Source organism: Pecten maximus, chromosome 2 (genome assembly GCF_902652985.1).
Source record: "Pecten maximus chromosome 2, xPecMax1.1, whole genome shotgun sequence".
Classification (NCBI taxonomy): Eukaryota; Metazoa; Mollusca; class Bivalvia; order Pectinida; family Pectinidae; genus Pecten; species Pecten maximus.
Genome location: NC_047016.1, coordinates 34,494,446 through 34,514,797, shown reverse-complemented (window position 1 = coordinate 34,514,797; position 20,352 = coordinate 34,494,446). Strand labels below are relative to the sequence as shown.

The following is a 20,352-nucleotide window of genomic DNA, read 5'->3' as shown; positions in this document are numbered from 1 at the left end:
TTATAATTAACAAAAGCACAGGTACTTGTGGACATGCTTATGGCGTTTTTAATCAAAATGTTATATTATAGACGAGTAAATTATTGTATTACAATCGCATGCTTAATTTGTAAAAAAAAAAATATATTAATCACTCCACAAGTACCTTTGGACAAAAGAAGACAAACGTTGGAACAAAGAAGTTATCCAGAGACGTATGAGAGGCAAGCTAGTGAATTTAACATTGCCTGTACCACATAAAACTCTGGAATAAATGTTAGTTATAAAAACTAACCTATTATTATTGTATATCAAATTGAAAAAAAATCTTAAACATGCCCGACTGAAAACTCGGTGGCCATAACAATCCCCGCGCCAATCATGGAGAATGTTCGTTAACGGTAGGCCGAGGTGAGTTTGTGTTCCTCAGGAAGTTGTGAAACGGACCGGTCCGTCAGTATTGTGTCCTTGTGCAAAATACTTTACAATAATTGTTTTGTATGGCATGCTCTCGTATGTTGTTCAGTGAGGTAGTCATCAACTACTACAAGGAGACCCTATCTCCAAATGACCCTGGCTGTTCACGGGATGATAAAGCCGGCAAACAAACAAACTGATAAAAACGTCATAAAATGGAGAAAAATCGGGTAAACTCATTCAATTGTAAACGACGCTAACCATGATTACGACGTTTACAGTGACCTTGCGGCGGACGGACGCCACGGATTCCAGTATCCATGTGCGAACTGTTGAAATACTTCTATTTGCCTGAAAAGCGATATCTGATCAAACCTTAGTGGTCATGCATTTTCCAATATTGGAAAACGGGGAGAAATTTAAATAAAACTAAGTCATAAAGTGTTACAATATAATTATGAAATAATAAATACATACCTGTCCTCCTAAAGTATACAGGACGGGTGTGTTATCGAGAAATGTTTCCAATGTCTATAATGACGACAGTGACACTGCAATCCCATTGTACAAACAAAGCTTGTAAAAGAACATGAAATGCACATGATTTAACTGTAGCGACATGGCCAGTTCATTCAGCGTGCATTGTTAGCTTAACCAGTTGTTGAGAACTAAGCAATGGAAATATACTGTCGTCAGTCTGAACATTTGAAGCATTTCCTTACAAATTGGTTTGCATACCATTTCATGATGTTCACTAAATTGAAGCTTGTGCTTTATGAGAAACAAATCTATGATGAATTTAAAAAAAAGTTCATTCAACTACCGAATTGATTCGGAAGGCCGTAGAAAAGTACTGTATGACAACACAAAGTTATCGTCGTTTGTTGTAGGTTTTTGAGATGCTTTTTCATCCTTTACATTTTACTAACTCACTCTTGACTCCGCTTTATCTAGCGCCATGTATGGTTTACGAGAGCTGATTGAATTGAAGGATTTGAATTTTGCCGGACATATTGTATTATTTTTAAAAATATAATTCCTTTCAGTATCTACACACTTTTGCCAGCGGTGTTTAAGGACCTCAATGACACTTTTATAGAACTCCTTTTCCTAGCTGTTCAGAAAGTCACCCAATACATGTATGACGTCATCATCGGACTGAAATGGGTTGCCTGAAATAGCTATTTTCAGTTTTGGAAAAAAAAAATGAAAGCCTGATGTAGCGAGATAGGTGAATAGGGCGGTAGCTCCATCAATTTAAAGCCACAATCGTGAACCATGGCAGCCATGGCAATGTAATGACAGACTTGTGAACACGAGCATGTCCCGATGGAATAACACACCTTTAGTGAGCTTTCCGCTAGGTTTCCCCGTAACAGCCTCAGAAGTGAAGCATAGTATGTGCCATTGATTGTTTGTCCCTTTTGGAGATAATCTATCGGCGGAATACCATCTGAATCCAAGAAAACCGAGGCCATAACCTTCCCAGCTGATGGAACAGGCTTTGTCTTCTTTGGTGGGGAGAACCAGGGTGCTTCCATTGTTTTGATTATTGTTTGGCCCCTCGGTTAAAATGATGGACCCAATTTCTGAAGAAAAATGGCAGGATCTTCATCAAAAAGGTTAGCGTGCGCATGGTGTTCATCTGATCAACTGTCAGAAGTCTTGGTACCCATCGGGTCGAAAGCTTACTCATTGTAAGATCCTCGGTCAGAATGGAATGTATGTACTCTTTCCTGTGAAAAGCCAACTCTATTGTCTTTATATCTTTCTATGACTCATCTGTCAGTCATAACAATATCATGAACTTTATTAATAATTGCTGGGGTTGCAATATTGACAGGTCTTCCACTGGGGTCATCCTCAAAGCTCTGTCGGCCGAGCTTAAATTCCGCAACCAACATTTTCACTGTAGCAAATGACGGGACATCTTTCCCTAGTGTTGCTACCATTTCATTATGGATATCGTTAGGTGTTAAACCTTTTTTTTTATACAAATATTGGATCACTGCTCTTTCACCGATTTTGTCCAATTTGCAAAAGCCGCTTGCCTTGTTTACTTCAGAGTGCTACCTCGTCGATATAAACTAACCAAATGAGACCAGTCCTTGGGTACATGACCCTATATAACGTCAGAGAATAGTAGGACTTAAAAGGAACATTCTTGAGTACCTCCTTCAATTCGAGGCTCACAACATATCAATCATCCCTCGTATATTGCTCTAGCTTGACTCCATGATTAAGACCACAGTCGTCTGTGTGTGTTTACACGAAGAAGAAGTTTCATACTTTGTTGTCAATTGCTGCATGTCAAAAATGATTCCTGAATCCAGGATCCGTTCTAGATGCGTCCTGTAACTTAAGGGTGTTTCATAAAAGTCTTCAATCATGGCGCGCTTCAAGGGATTTCCAAGTCCCTGATATTGTCCAACACGAAATGCGAGCAAATAAACAAAATGAGAAAAAAAAAGTTTTACTTTACATTCTTTATTTTCAATGATGCATTTATTTGATCACACTGCCCTAAACCATAAGTATCAGCACATTTCAGTTCTCACAACTCAAAGAAAGTTTACAAATTGAGCGTCAATTTATAGCTTTCTAACAGTCCTTTTATATTTAGTTTTATATTCATTTGAACAAATCGCACATTCTCATCATGGTCCGAGATTTTGCCTGGTTTGTCATATTGTTTTTACATCATGATCTGCATTATGATTGAATATACAAAATGTACCATAAAGAGTCACTGCAAAAAATGGCTGGCAATACCCAAGCGACAGTAATGACACCTTGTGCTGCATACTTAAAGTTTGTAGTTGTGTCAAGTGATCTGTTTAAAAAACACAACCCACTGACGTAATGTATTAGAATAATTATATAAAAGTTACAACATACCAGTTATGTTTATACTTACAAATGGACATTTTAGATTCGTTATGTACTTTAGAAATGATTAATGCTGAATGTATTTATAATAAAACATGGTTAAATAGTAAATGCAAAACATCAATTAAAAAGATGAGTTAATTTGAGCCCGGTTAACCATAAACACCGAGGTATGCTCCCCCCCCCCCCCCCCCCCCCCCCCCCCCCCCCCCAGCCTTGATTTTACGACATTTAGAACATTAAAAATAATAAATAAAACAAAACTATTAGGGGCCAGTCTATTTATACCCTAGCGATCGAGTTTTCTTCAGAAACAATCTGCTTAAAATCTGTCGTTTCCGTTTCATTCCGGACGTCCAGATCTTGACGTAACCAAGTGTAGTTTAGTGAACACATGATTATAATGAGATTGGATCCGAAACAGACGATTGAGCTAAATGGTCCCCGCTTAATACGTATGTACAGTAGGTTCAGAAATACAAATGTATTATTTTATAACTAGACTTCTAATGAATTCCATACAGATCATTAAATCTAGAATAGCTATTTTATTTCTGGCAACATTATGATAATTTTAATGATCCATGATTAATATACCATATTGGTGACGTGAGAAGGACAGTTATATAAAATTGTAAAATGCCTTTCTAATTTAGTGATATATAAAGTCATTTATAAATATATGCAGATAATGTATGTTTTTCATCAGTAACGTGAAATTATTATGTACAAAGTATAAATAACCTAATAATAACAATATATACAAACATTTCAATGTTTTTCTTTAAATAACATAATCATGATACCAAATACTTCCTTCACTAACGTTAGGTATATAACATATCTTATCAATCGTAATTAACAACAATATTCCATAACCGCTGGCGATACAATTGTGTATTTGTTGTACACGACACGTGGCACCAAACGTACCAGGGAGTTTACATCACAATATTTCTCCGATTGATGTAATATTGGACATATTTTAGTCTCGGTATATGGAGATAAAAATACAACTACACATTATCCAAAAACCTGTAACTGTTTTGTTCCAAATGACTAAATCATAAAAAGAACATTCAGGAACCTTCCTCACTTTCCGTTTCCGACAATTCGACTGGTGACATCCGGGTGTTTACCGCACGATACGACGACTGACTTATCATTACACACAGCTTTTCGTTTTTGATATAAACAAAATCCTTTATCATGTTATATATGACACATTCATACATTCCTTACTAGTTTCCTTCCATTCATACATTCCTTACCAGTTTTCTTCCATTCATACATTCCTTACTAGTTTCCGCTCAACATCAGTTTTCATAGAACCCTCCCCTCCAGAATTGTGGTTATAACCCTTAGTTTTATATGACAATAAGTCTAAGTTTTTGCTTATATCCAAAACAAAAACCTGCGTATTAACAGTAACGAATACTCATCTATGATAATGCTCGACTTCATCAGTATTACGCATGATGTACATATCCAAGTCAGGCCTTTTCACTGTAAACATGACCACGCACACAACACGTACACCATTTATCCAATCATGAGAATACATTCGTGGAATGAAAATGAATTCAATACAACTTATAAACCACGATATCACAAACACCTGTTATAACCTCCTGCTAACTCCACACCATATCATGATTGAGCAAGCGTGTTAATGACTTTAAAATCAACACATCAGACACAATGATTTCATTATTTTGAAAATGTTTCTTCATTTTTTTTTTATCTATTTCCTCTCTGACCGTTAACTTTATACAAGATAACACAATCTATATCCTAACATTTATATATCATAATAAATAAAATAAACAAAAAGTAATTAATTCCTAAAGACACTAGGCTCGAGAGAAAGACCCGGCGGAAAAATCGCTGCTTTCCATGATCCATAAAACATAACATACGAGACTGTTTACTGTAAATCTCTTATATTTCGCAAGAATGTTATTTTGCAAACTTACTTCTTCAGACAAATTCGCGAACATATGATTTCGCGAACGCCTAACTATTAGAGCCATGGACTCCACAAGACTCCTATATCGGTAGCCGAAAGCTTAGTAGCCATGCAAAGGTGTTTGATTGCGAAGGATTTGAATTCGCGATCGACTCTCCTCGCGTATTAACGCGAAAATCATCCCCACGCGAAATAGAAGTGATTCACAGTATATAAGGACGTGTTACCTTGATAGCACACTTTCATCTGAAATACATATTACCATAGGTGACACTCAACAAAGTCGGGATATGACAATATTACTGATCAACAAAGTCAAAACACCAATTATAAGGAAACACCTTTGACCCTGTACATTAGTTATAATATAGCGAACCCTATTGACAAACTGTAAATATTACCATAAATGTAAACGTGACAGCAACAGAGTTGACGAATTTTCATAAAACGTCTTTATAGTTATTTGTATAAAAAGTTGATAAAGTTCAATTGATTTCAAATTGTATAAGAAATTGAAATATAATCCAATTGAAAACTCAAAGCACTACCAAATATTTGAACACAACCGGGATGTCTTTATAGTCTGTTTACATTGTATTCTTACATAAGTTGCAATGAGTATATAATATATAACTCTATGAATTCTATGAGGGAGGGACATAGAAATAATTCAATCAATTTGCAATATCACTGCTAGAAAATGACCAGTTAAGTAGAATTTAGCTGCCCATTGGAATGGGTGGAATATAGCATTACTTAGTATAACAGATCACATCTCAAAGTTAGAGAAATCCGTTCGTAACATCGTGTGACTACTAGTCTTCTTGAATGAGTTGTCTCTTTTCATGTATCTTTCTTTGGGTAACGGCAATGTACTACAATCGTAAATCTTGTTATTTACCGTTAGGAAGTCTAAACTCAATTGAGATGCAAAAGAAGATTTTCGACTTTTGTTATTTTTGGTTTCATTTTTCCTTCTTTCTTTTTCGAGATCCAGTTTTCTGAAGCTGCGACAGCTCTTCACACACAAGTAGAGGCCGACAGTACACATTATCCCAAACAGAAAGGCCGTGGATCCGACAACTATCAGATGGAAGATCTTGTAAGTTGGTCCTTCATTGCTTGAACGGTCGATCACCGACTGGACTTTCACTTCTGAAAATGACACATTTTAAAGTATCTGAGCATAAAGGTGAATACGTGTATAGACAAATGTATAATTAATTCTGCTTTAAATGTAAGAATGTACTACGTTAGTATGGGATGGGGACGTGTTCGATCTGAACAGACAAGTTAAATAGCTGTAAAAAGAAGTTTTATTTATTTGATATTTGAAAGTATTTTGACTGAGTATATTCATACAATTGTTTGTTGGATTTTTTTCAGAAGCGGGTATTCTTAAGGAATCCTTTTAAGATACAAAAATGCCGTTATAGATATTTATCAGGTAAATGGATATCGCATGAAGCAAGGGAATATCACTTCGTTGGGTAAACATATGGTAAAGACTTACCACGGTCGCCGTTAAGACAGGACATGGAGTCGATTCGTTCACCTTGACATTGGTCAGGTTTTGGATAAATCACATGACACGTTCGATGTCGGAACCGAATTCCTTCATCACTACACGAGGTCCACTGTGACCATTCGTCCCAGCCATATGTATCTGTATAAAAATTAACATAGTGATGCTTTCAAAGAAAATAATGATATTTCCATTCCCGAGAACGGTTTGTTAACTCCCAAGTATCAACACTTTAGGCCATCACAAGTCCTAGGACAAAACTGCTGTATAATTATGATACAGTTACTTGTCACCAAACTCTTCAATTAGGCTTGAGAGCCTCTCTGAGCCATTTGAATGCCTATCTTAGCCATTTGGAAGCCTCTCTGAGTCGTTGGATAGCTGCATCGTATTGATCTCAATCTCCGTATTGAACGTTGATAATACCTTAAAGTGTGTCTTTTGAAAAATCATCATAAAATAAGAAGTTATATCCACAAGACAACCTGAATGCCCAAATAGATGCGAAACGAAAAAGAAAAAATGAATAAATAACAAAAACAGGAAAGAGGCAACACAACCAAAAGGGAAGACAACCAGTTCAGTATATCACAAAAGACAAAGTCGTGATATGATTACACAGCGAAATAATAAAATATGAATGTTTTTTCTCAGATGACTTGCACGATTGAGATTTACAGAAAACAATAATTTTATACTCACCATTACATGGGTCCATGTAGCACAGAACGACGTTTTCGTGTGTACCTGGGCATGGTAAGGTGTATGTGGTACCTGGTACCTCACTCTGACACTTCCGTACCTTTACTCTCGTGCCACGCCCACAACTTACGGAACACGCGGAGTATTCAGACCAGCAACTCCACTCACCTGTAATAACCACGAAAAAAATGCGAGGAATTATTCCATTCTGTTACTAGAATTTACAGAGGCAAAATTAATTTTGTGGGTTGTCCATTTGTAATTTGTCTGATAATATATTAAAATGTCTGGAACTAATGTTCGCAACTGTGTTAAGTAACATACAGTCACTTCTTATTTTAATATAGATATTTTTGTTAGGTTTCATTTAATTTAATCTCTTCTCATGTATTAATTAAATGACCAATTTGAATTGGGTGTAATCAAAAAAAGATTCGGTATCAATGTGACAAGTATTCTTTTAAACTGAAATATATCAAATCTGAAACTTAGACAAGGTGAAATGCTGCTCAACAAACCATATCATCTCAGATTTAAAAATCAGAGGATCTTTGGATTAAATAAAAATACTGTCAAATTCATATACATGTACCATTTTTCAACCTCGTTTCAATGATCGGTTGAAAAGTCGATAAACAAAAAAAAAATAACCGGACGAACAGACAATGCCTGATCATTATGCCAGAAATTCCGTCAATTTAGACCAGCATAAAAATAGCATCGATTTGCACAAAAAATTCAATTCATATATAATATATCATATATATTCACAGGTTTATCACAATTTACCCTCGCACGAATGCGTGTTGCAAGTCCTGGTTTCCCGCCCCTCTCCAATGCAGTCCTGTCCAAATCCGAATGGCTGAGGACTGTCACATGACCTGTGACGTTGCTGGGTACCGCCCCCACAGTATGCAGTACACTTGGTGAAGGTAGTCCATGGCGACCATTCTCCGTGTTGGGTTAAATTTCGGATATCATCTGTTACGTTAGACACGAATGTGTAGTATACTCTTCATCGACATGCAAGGTTTAGCAATTCCGGAATTTTTAATTATGTTATACAGCTTTCACAGAATTAGTCATAAAATGATATACATTTGAATTAGTATGCATGTGTAATATAATTTTACTTGTAAGAACATGTGTATTTAGATTGACTTTGTGGTGTGTTTCTCTCTTAAACATGCAAACATTTATCGTATATATTTGTTTGGTTACATATATACTTCATGTGTTATAATTTTACTACATATAGAAATGAAAGTATATATTATTTATATAAACGTTTTAATCTTTTGGTATTTACCTCGAAATGTGATCGTGTAAAAGTAAGCTTTGCTCCCATTTCACGAATGTTTTAAAACATTCCTACGTTACATGTCTGTATACAGCTTTCAATTCAAGCAATGTGTATCAATTTGGACAGAGTTAACATTTAAAAAGTACATAAACAATCGGTTAAAATCGCGAGACAAGGTAAAGAATACATGCTGTTGTTATGTTTGTTTAGATTTTTGCCAAGGTGTTAATTGTTTCTTTGTCAAAATATAAGATATGTACTACATTTTCTTGTACTTTGAAGTTAAAACAATTAAATCATTCGAATAGTAACACGGTTCAGAATAAAGATATGCATACTTTACGTTCTTTTGAAATCTATTATCGAAAATTATGAAACTTATTGAATTATACATTTGCATCTTCTAATCCAGATTTCTTTCTTTTCGACCTACGGTAAAAACTGAAAACGAGTCCTAGAAGGACGAAACAGTTGTACGATGTAGTTTTATTTGACTCTACAGTATATAACCGTAAATGTGTTTTGATGGGTCCTGATATCGTGTGTGTCTTTGGTAAAATCAGATGTCATATCTTATGGATCACAATGAATATCCGTTGATGATTTTAATTCTATTGATACAGAATTACCACATAATATTAAACGTTATTTTAGAAACATTTTACACCCTGCCTTATGTATTTGTCACACTTTGTTAACTTTGTGTATTTCGTCATGAACATGTTCTTTGTAAACTTTGTGTGTTACGTCATGAACATCTTATTATTGATATATTTTGTAAACGTTGTGTATTACGTCATTAACATCTTATAATTGATATGTATTTGTGTCACTGTTTGTAAACTTTGTGTATTACGTCATGAACATCTTATAATTGATATATATTTGTGTCTCATTTTGTAAACTTTATGTATAACGTCATGAACACCTTATGACTGATATGTACACTTTGTATTTGTGTCTCATTTTGTAAACTTTGTGTGTTACGTCATAAACATCTTATGAATTGATATGTATTTGTGTCACATTGTGTAAACTTTGTGTATTACGACATGAACATCTTATAAATTGAAATGTATTTGTGACATATTTTGCGTTTTTATGTCATCCTACAGTGGTTTTCGAGCCTGTGGTAAGGGACCTTTCTTTGTGTTTATGTCGTATTGTAAGTGTGTCCTTTATCAGATAAAGTCATGGCATTGTTATAAATCATCTACATTTGTAAAATTGGTTTTCATTTGAATGATACATTTTGTATATTCAACATGTATTTCAGTGATCTGAAATTTTATTAAGTGAATGCATGCTTATCGCTTCAGTTATGACAGTGGAAAACGAGAAGTGAGTGGTTGATATCATTTTTTTCCTCGCTAAGAATCTACTATAAACGTAATTATTTTATGTCAACTTCAATTTAAACAAATAAGCACATAAGAGAAATAGGGACATCCACGTTATTGCTATAGGAGAGAATATAATAAGTGCAAAAATAATTTAGCGCAACACTTTCAGCACGAAAATAAGACTTCCGGCTAAATATATACATTCACAGAATTGGTTTAAAATGTCGTTATGAGATAATCTATTGTAAAATAGAAAACATAACGAGACATCGTTTAAAGTATACGCACGAACGAAATCAGAAATATATATATGTAAAAAAAAACACCAAAAAAAAACAACAAAAAACAAAAAAAAAAAACAAAAAAAAACGCGGAGGCAAATTGGCTGCCAAGCAGAAAACATGACTAAAGTTGTACAAAATCTAATATAGAAAGTGTGGTGATTTAAATATCTCCAGGCTAACAGATCTCTATTGTTGTCGTATAACCAATTCTTTAACTATATAATAATATTTTATATTCAAACGTTTTGATGTAATCTAATCGGTTGTTAAACATTACGATATCGAGCTAGTAAATAGTCAAATAGTAAATGCTTGAGATGATAAATAGAAGATGTATCTTGATAAGCGTTGAATCTAAGTATTTGTTAACATGTTATGCAATTTTACATCAATTACAGTATCCATCACTTCTAGTACATGGTTATTCGTTAGATAATTTCAGTGTTGGAAAACCTAATGTGTTGTCGGAGGAAAATAATCCAAACTTTAGTTCACACATGAACATGTATTATAGATATTTCACAACCTGATTAAAATCATATCTTGATCTTCGCTCCAGTTCTGTAAACTACATCCCGATACAAAACGGGACCGCAGATCTAGGTATGACTTTAATCAGATTGGATATTCCACGGGTTCTTTCCTAACTATCACTGACGTTAGTCAATACTAAACAAAACCATTATCGAGCGACTCATAACCGATTGTCACCCACTATCTTCTATTTACAGTTTGATGTTTTCCATGAATGCCGCGTGACTTCCATTGACAGGGGACGTAGCCGTGCCGGTTGACACCAGGACGTTGGACGTGTGACGAGTATGAAATGGTTAGAGACAGCATAACAGTGTTATTATTTTGATTACACAGAGGATAGTAAATAAGACGAGCATGTTTAGGTTTGGTCAAGATGCAGGCATGCCAACTTACTGTAAATCACTTCCATTTTCGTGAGTATTATTTTGTAATCGTTCCTACAATTTCGCTGTCTTAAGAACATCTTAATTAAGAATTCAAGTTGTCATTTGAAACAAAATAGCATTTTTTTCACGAAAATGTAAGTATTTCACAGCATCAAGAATTGTAAAATGCATCGAAATAGAGAAAGAACAAGACTAAAGGAGAAGATAATGTTTTAATAGTTTATTCATATGCAATTGTTTGTAGTTACTAAGTCAATTCATGTTATTCATAAAACATACATCGTAACAATGTACAAGATTCACGATACGTGTCAGTCTTTGATTTAAGCATGGCTCCATGATATCTATACCAGCACTCCGCCCAGTCTAGGTTGGACGTGATGTGCCCATAAACAGCTAACGACAGTGGACCTAATATATACATTCCTACCTATGACATAACAAATATCTGTTCATATAGAAAGAAGAAAGCATCTAAATCTTTGTGTCTTAAAGTTAAGTTATAGTTCTGAACATGTGTTATATCAAATGGCAACGTACTATTATGACGAATGTCAATAATATTGATTCTGAATGGATGATTGTATTAAAGTTAAACAGGTAAATTGAGTTTTAAAGATAACAACATCCATGACCTGTGATGAGGTTGTATGGCAACGTTTGATGATTTCCTTTGCCGTTTGTGAAAATCTTGGGGGAAGTATTTAAGGATATTAACAATCAAATAGTTTTCGGAATTAATTTGCCTAATATAAATAGATATTAATTCAAATTAGTAAGATTAAATATTTAATAGATCTGTGTATTACAATTAAATAAATCTAATTGTTTACAATGACTATGTTTAACGAACGCTAACCATTCACAATTGGCCAAAACAAATCTATGAAGATACTTCACTATATCATCATTATTATTATAATCAAGTTTGAATATTTTATTAATATTAATGATCACTCTTAATTAAGCATTTAATTATCTAATTTGAACATTAACTTGTGCTTCACATTAGAATTGTTAAAAAGTATAACTTACGTAGAAAATTTTCTTACAATGATACTGTAAAGCCAAAAATGCTTAAATACCTTGTGTAAAGATACCTTTTTGGTATAAAAATATGAAGAAATGATTCTAAAACATCAGCAAAATTGTTTGGTCACGATTCTGTTCTAAACATAAATTGTTTTTTTTAGAATGACCCATTTGATATATGTATCATGTTCATTTCTGGCAAAAGTCATGGTCGCCAAATTCGCCAATGTTTGCTGAATTAAAACCTAAATATGCCAATTTAAATTAAGCATACGTATTTTTATTTTGATATCTACATTCAACAAACAGGATGGCTTGACGACCACTCTTCTAGAACGCTATAGACGACAACATGAGTTAAATATCGGCACCAAGCACTAGACTGCTGTCATAATGACATCGTGGCTCCACGGGATACATCGTACTATCTCAATATACAGTGAGTAATGAAATAAAACAAAATGATGCAAATCAAATAAAGAGTGATGAAAATGAAAATAAAAATGGCATGAAGAATAAATAAGATCTATCTACATGTATTTTGTAAATTATTATCTGCATAGCACTGAACACATTCAAACTTAGTCGCCATGGCAACCTACAGCGGTTACTATGGAAATATGTTGTTCGTGTGCCATTTTAGTAGTAACTGGTTCTAAATATTGCACTAAAATATCATGATATAACGGTTAGTCATGGCTCAACACAATAAACACTACACTGAAAGTTTATACAGCATACCTAGGTATACGAAAGGAAGAAGCGCTGTCTATATAGCTCCAGAGGTCTCTTCTAAATAGTTTGCGCAAACATGTTTCCTTGACATACAAACGTCACATTACATATTTGAGTAACAGGTGGGACGAATAAAATATCTTGTTTCCAGAATCAATATGTTTGGCAATCACATACCTAATATAGCCAAAATAAGCCCTTTAACTGTATTTGTTACATGGTGTAAAAATTATGTATATTGTCAATTAAAAAGAAAAAGAAAAAAATATATCAGTAAATGCTGTACTAACCAATCAATATTATTTGACTAACCATTCTGTATCCAAGTTTTTTTTAACTTGATGCGTTCCCATTTAAACTTTTTTTTAAATCTTAAATGTAACTTAGTTTTTGACATTTTAAACAATGATATATTTATGATGATTATATTTTTAACAAACCAGTTATAAAATCTTTATATCATCAATGACAAAATGACCTTCCCAATTAATTGTAGAAGAATTGATAAAGGCAGCTATAAAATGTGATGAATAATCAAACATTACTTCGAAATCTAATTCATATGTTATCAGTATACATGCATCATTCTTCAAAAGATCGTGAATTACTTAAAATAAGTAGAATTGCATGTACCTTAAAATCACTGACTGACTTTCTATATAAGCTGCTCTGATCTGACACTACGAATGATTGGTTGACTGATGTATTGTAATGCAAGTGATTTGATTGGACACTACAGGGGATATGTTGACTAATATGTGGCGGGATCTGATCGAACGCTACATACGATTGGTTAACTAATTAAGTGTTCTGATTGGACACTACAGACGATTGGCTGACTAATGTACATTTTTTTGTATGGAGTAAACTGATTGGACACTACAGACGATTGGCTGACTGGCCTATGTACACCAAGCACCGGTATTGGTGGGGAAATGTTCCTTATAAAATATCACAATGGTACTGATACAAAATACTGTCAACACGACACCTGTATATTACACACATCATGGAAGACAACTTACTTTTTTTGTGAATCATCATCAATACATATATTGTCTATATTTTATGATATGACGACTACATCATTTGCTTTCATACTCATTCAAAATACAAACAATAGACACAAAACAGCCAACATTTAAAACCTCTTATGAAAACTCTTCCAGATTTTCAGGCACTTTCATTTTTGCATAGACGTATGTGATCTGATTATGAATATATGAAAATGGTACCTATTGTGTTGGTAATTTCATGAAATACAACATTCATTTGGGCAAGAATTAAAAAGGAAAAAGTTATTTTTAAACTATGTGTGCCAATTATTTTTTTATATAAAGACAGCACTTTCTATTTCTAAAAAACATGTCAATTATTTTCATGAGGAAAAACTGTAGCAACTTGCTTCAGACAGTTTTCATATTGTCATCATGTTAAGAAAACAAATCGTGGAACAAAAGTGGTGCCCATTGAACTGGATGACTTCTGACTAAACTGAGATTCATGACGGCGATGCATTACATTCACTTTTGAAATGTCCATTTTTTCAAAATGAATTCCATCTTTCACTCAACATACAACATACTGACATTCATTCTTCAGTTTCCCATTTTCTCATCTATACATTAAACGTCACAACACATACAAGACAGCAATATTCAAATTTGTAGTTATTGTAATATAATTTAAACAAATATATTGTACATGTGAATATGTTTTAGTTAAAAATGTCCCAATAGCTCGTATTTTTTTTTCTATTAGAAGCATTACTTTTTGATAAAGATATACTATAAATAGCTAAAACATTTTATGAAATGGATAATAAGTTTTCAAAAGTATTATGTTATCTACTAAATGAAAAATGTTCTAAAAATGACAATTCAAGTAAAAAAATTGCTGATTTCCTTTATAAAAATATTGCAATTGAATGTGATATTTTGCATTTTGATTTCAATATAGTATTTACTTTTTAAAGTTTTATGTTATCAATCAAAATATTATTCATCCACTTCTTATAATTCTAAAATCAGGAAATTATTTTGGTACATCTTTCAGGTATATAGATGGCCTAACTGTCATATTTTTTAATTGGGAATGAAGAAAAATAAAGAGTTTCTATAGAGTAAACTCTGGCATACATCTACCGTGTAATGTGAAAATTGAAATTACAGTTTTACACATGCAAATAAATTTCAATATTTTTATGTAAATGCCATAAATTGTTTTTCCATTTCACTTCAAGTATGTACAACACATTCTTTTTCATGACGGAAAATGTCCCAAAATCAGCACCAAAGGTTTATATACAGGTACTTAATTCAGGAACAACAGTCTCATTGCAATCGAAACAGAAATACTAAATATCTATTGCAGTTATTTTATCTATCAGCGTTCCATCTTATCATGCAAGTTGATGGAAAATGAATGTTCTTGAAAACTCCTGTATCTCACAGAATTAGGGTTGAGGATCCAGCCTCAAACAAACCGTACACTTGATCACATTGCTGTAATAATCATCGACCATTTCATTCAAAATGAAAGGAAATTTAATCATTGCTTGCAGTGAAAAAAAGTAACACATGCTTAGTTGCTAAGAAACAATTCCATTGCTACGGTAACAGAATGAACCAGCATTCTTCCTTAGCTACACTACTGGTGAGGTCATTAAAGGTCACATTCCAGTGTAAGTGCATGACAACCAGTATCCATGACAACCGGTTCCCATAACAATTGGTGCAATTTTCCTATATTTGCCATAAATGCAGTAGTTTGGAAGGAGAAGGGATTTGAGTGTATATATTGGAGTTGTCTGCCCATTGTCCTGGTTTAGAGATTTCTACAAGTGACAGTGCAATTAACCTGATGAGACAATATTTTTCCATATGAAATTCAAAGTGAGGCTGAAAATTCTTTGATGCGGAAGGCGCTTCAACCTGAATTACGACACCGAGTGCATATAAGGAAAACACCTAACGTCCTACATTTGCAGTAATTTTTGAAATACTTCCTTCGATGTTTGCAATATTTGCGAATCACTCTATCGACAGGTGAGTGTGTGTCTATGGGACTGCGTATTATCTCACCTGGCCGATAACAGTCCCCACTATTGTAGTCACAGTATCGCATGTGAGTTTTAGCATATGAAGCCTTTATCTGCTTTATATCAGGCACATTTGCAATACACGTAAATTGGAATCGTTCCTCAAATGCCCCTGTTTGTGTGGAATTTATACGGAACCATGGGCTCCACGGTGTCATGCGCTGAAGCTCTGTAACAAAAAAGAACAGACTGGTTGGCATGACGACCACAAGAGATCCATCTGGAAAACAAGTCTGCATCAAGTTTTTTATTCTAATGATACACTCACAACCAGTTCTGGATTTGAAGTTCTATTGTTAATTGATGACTGGTTGAAATTGTAATTCTCACAGGAAAGAAAAGGACCATTTTGATCTTTATTATTGTAATTGAAAGATACTTTCGGATCTAAGCTGTGTATCGAACAAAGCTTTTGCTGTGACATGATGAGCTGTGATCTTGAATCCTAAAGAAAGCAGTGAGATGGGGGCAATAAGCCAATTGTGACCAATCCCATGATGCAGTAGTAGGTGAGAGGCAGTGAAAACTAGAGAGCATGGTTATTAACTACTCTTCAGAGTCACTTCAAAACATTACTCATTATCTTTATAGGGAATAGGGACCTCGACAATTTATTCACATTCAAGTTCTTAAATTATATCCTTGCTAAAGGACCACTTTCCCTCTTACAGTACTAGAACATTACTGGAGTATTAAATTTAATGATTCTTCCAGTGTTACAAAATGATACAATTCTTAAAAGAAACTATATAGATATAAATCTATGTAGGGTTTCAGGATGAAGGCCTGGGTACAGGACTATACGATATCCAGCACTGTTGAGGGAAATACATGGCACCTACTGTTCAAGATGCCTATGCTTTTGCTTTCAAAAGTAGGAAATAATGGCTTCAATAAATCTCATAACTCCAAACTGTCAAAATTAACATCAGTATACAATGTGACAATTTTCCTATATTTTTTGTTATGCGAGATAAAAATAATGTACATACCATCACACACATACGTATTGCACATCCTCCACTCATCTGTGTTTCCTTCGCAAGGGGAACCACCCCGCTGGGGTTCGGGACTGCTGCACGCCCGGCGCCGTGACTGGATTCCACCATTACACCTGGCGGAACACTCGGCCCACTCTGTCCATTGGGCCCAGTCCCCGTCTATTGGGGGCTCTGTTGTATTAAACATGACCAGGTCAATTAATCATATGATAGGCAGTTAGATATATAAGATATCACTCAGCAGAAAATGGGAATAGATAGCCTAGAGACAAACTTAAAATGTCACCTTCAGTGCTACTGGAGGGATACTCTCAAGTGTATTTTTCCATGAAAGTTTGGCCAGCACAATTTACACACAATTTAATTTAATCCAAACATTTTCATACAAATAACAATAAAGATCTCTACAAATGGGAATGATCATTAAATAAAATACTGATCTATATATCTGTTTATAGAATTACAGAATAGAATCAAAGTTTGTTTGGAGGACTTAATTAGGCTTATGTCTGAACATGAGGTCTGGTGTAACTCTACAGAAGTGAGATTTCATTACAACAACCAGCTGTAGGATAAATTGGGATTTGGAAGTTTTACTTTGCCTTGTCAAATACAGCTCCCATAACTAGATACTATCTATGATACCATGTCAGTAGATATTATAAAGTCCCATACCTGGACAGCTCGGGTTACCAGGGCAGTACCCCTCGTCAGTGGTAGAACCTACACAGGGATTACCGCCATACTTAGGTGGTGGGTTGCTACAGTAACGTTGGCGTGTCCTGGTTCCATTAAACCCACAGGTGATGGAACAAACTGACCACTCCGTCCAGTCTGTCCACTGACCATGCACTGAAAGACAAACACATCCTCTGATAATATGCATCCAGGGCCATAAATTGTTATACCGAAAAAGAATCAGTAATGATGATACTCAAAAATAAACTGAAGATATGAAATATCATTTTTATCACAAAACCCCTGTGATCCCAGAAGCTCAATTGATACGATTCCAAGTCAAGGTGTTATTGACAGTTTCTTTTAGAAACTCTTGGAAACAGTTGGCGTGTACATTTGTTGATATTTTCGTGTTCTGAGCAATATTGTTTTGCAGAATTTTGTCTATTTCTGCTTCTTCGACTGCACGAAAACATTTGCGTTTTTGTTCGTCTGCCATTTGTAAATAACTGGAAGGGAGACAACTCCTCGCAACGGAATGTGGGGGTCGCCATGGGGGCACGCGGTCCAGGGAGATATGATATTTGTCTCCCTGGCTCACGTGCCTCAGGGAGATATGATGTTTTGTCTCCCTTCCATGTGATACGTTTCGGCTAATCACAGGCACCGTTATAAACATGAGGTATAATAACAACTTTTAGGAAGCAGGTGTGGATTTTCGCAAAGAGAGAAACATAAAATTTACCAAAAGATGTTATAAGTAGATCCGATGATAATTTTACCAAATTGAACTTTGCCCAAAATACTTACTGGTACAGTTGAGCACCTCTACATTCTGCCCTGGACAGTCTGCTCCGCCATATAAGGGCTTAGGATTGTCACATGACCTTATACGACAGAGACAGGTGCCTGCTGAGGGATCATTCACCATTTGCTGGCAGGATGACCAGACACTCCAAACAGACCACCAACCATCAACTGGAAAAACAAGTTATCAGACATGGCCATGTTAGAGATATTTGTACTAAATCTGTTCCTTTTATCAATCAGTAAAATTTCAAATATAAATTTTCTACTTTTTGCTTAAATTTTGATATATCCTTCCCCAAAAATCAGACTTAAGGACATTTGCTACATTTCTGTTGGGTATCTCAATCTTTATCCAAAAGACATCCAAATGAAAATTTCATGAATAAACAGTTACAAATGTATTTCTACCATTCAATAATTCCAAATTACTAAACTAATGTTAATAAGCTGACAAGTTTGTAAGGAAAATAAACTCTAATCTATATCATAAACACACTATTGGATCCCGATACCTCCTATACGTTCGACTTCAGTGGATTTGCGAAGGTTTACCTGGGTGTTCGACGACTGGGCAGGAAGTCATGGCCTGTTCCCAGTAGTGGAGGGAAGGCATCCCGTCTGGGGCTGTGGTACACTGGTCAATCGCCTGATTCCAACCACAGTATGGATCCATGGCATTCAAGCATAGACTAAGGGAGATAATTAGATCAGTATCCTTATATAGACTAAGGGAGATAATCATAACATTATCTTTATATAGACTAAGGGAGATAATCAGATCAGTATCCTTATATAGTCTAAGGGAGATAATCAGTTCAGTATCCTTATATAGACTAAGGGAGATAATCATAACATTATATTTGTATAGGCTAAGGGAGATAATCAGATCAGTATCCTTATATAGACTAAGGGAGATAATCATAACATTATCTTTATATAGACTAAGGGAGATAATCAGATCAGTATCCTTATATAGACTAAGGGAGATAATCAGTTCAGTATCCTTATACAGACTAGGGGAAATAATCATAACATTATCTTTGTATAGGCTAGGGGAGATAATCAGATCAGTATCCTTATATAGACTAAGGGAGATAATCATAACATTATCTTTATATAGACTAAGGGAGATAATCAGATCAGTATCCTTATATAGACTAAGGGAGATAATCATAACATTATCTTTATATAGACTAAGGGAGATAATCATAACATTATCTTAATATAGACTAAGGGAGATAATCAGATCAGTATCCTTATATAGACTAAGGGAATCATAACATTATCTTTATATAGACTAAGGGAGATAATCAGATCAGTATCCTTATATAGACTAAGGGAGATAATCAGTTCAGTATCCTTATACAGACTAGGGGAGATAATCATAACATTATCTTTGTATAGGCTAAGGGAGATAATCAGATCAGTATCCTTATATAGACTAAGGGAGATAATCATAACATTATCTTTATATAGACTAAGGGAGATAACCAGATCAGTATCCTTATATAGACTAAGGGAGATAATCATAACATTATCTTTATATAGACTAAGGGAGATAATCAGATCCTTACATATAAATATAAATTCAATATAATGCTTATGAAATTGTTAATTCGTTTTTCATAGTTCCTTTAATCATTGACCTCACCCCAATATCAA

The 20,352-nt window shown here is 34.5% G+C and overlaps 1 protein-coding gene and 1 long non-coding RNA gene across 3 annotated transcripts in view; one reads left to right on the top strand and one right to left on the bottom strand.

Moving 5' to 3' along the window:
* The first annotated feature begins 3,702 nt into the window (after window positions 1–3,702).
* Window positions 3,703–8,365, top strand: LOC117321877. Its single transcript, XR_004531428.1, has 3 exons — window positions 3,703–3,740; window positions 6,252–6,356; window positions 8,255–8,365. It is a non-coding gene; the product is annotated as an uncharacterized LOC117321877 (long non-coding RNA).
* LOC117321876 (semaphorin-5A-like) overlaps window positions 3,739–20,352 on the bottom strand; it is a 108,613-nt gene continuing 91,999 nt past the window's right edge. For both annotated transcript variants that reach the window (XM_033876484.1, XM_033876485.1), the window contains exons 14-22: window positions 19,243–19,379; window positions 18,691–18,858; window positions 17,878–18,054; window positions 17,194–17,373; window positions 16,185–16,370; window positions 8,271–8,462; window positions 7,482–7,649; window positions 6,768–6,920; window positions 3,739–6,409 (exon numbers count right to left, since the gene is read on the bottom strand). In XM_033876484.1, coding sequence (XP_033732375.1) covers window positions 6,024–6,409; window positions 6,768–6,920; window positions 7,482–7,649; window positions 8,271–8,462; window positions 16,185–16,370; window positions 17,194–17,373; window positions 17,878–18,054; window positions 18,691–18,858; window positions 19,243–19,379 — 1,747 coding nt within the window. In that variant the 3' untranslated portion in view covers window positions 3,739–6,023. The remainder of the gene's footprint in view (window positions 6,410–6,767; window positions 6,921–7,481; window positions 7,650–8,270; window positions 8,463–16,184; window positions 16,371–17,193; window positions 17,374–17,877; window positions 18,055–18,690; window positions 18,859–19,242; window positions 19,380–20,352) is intronic.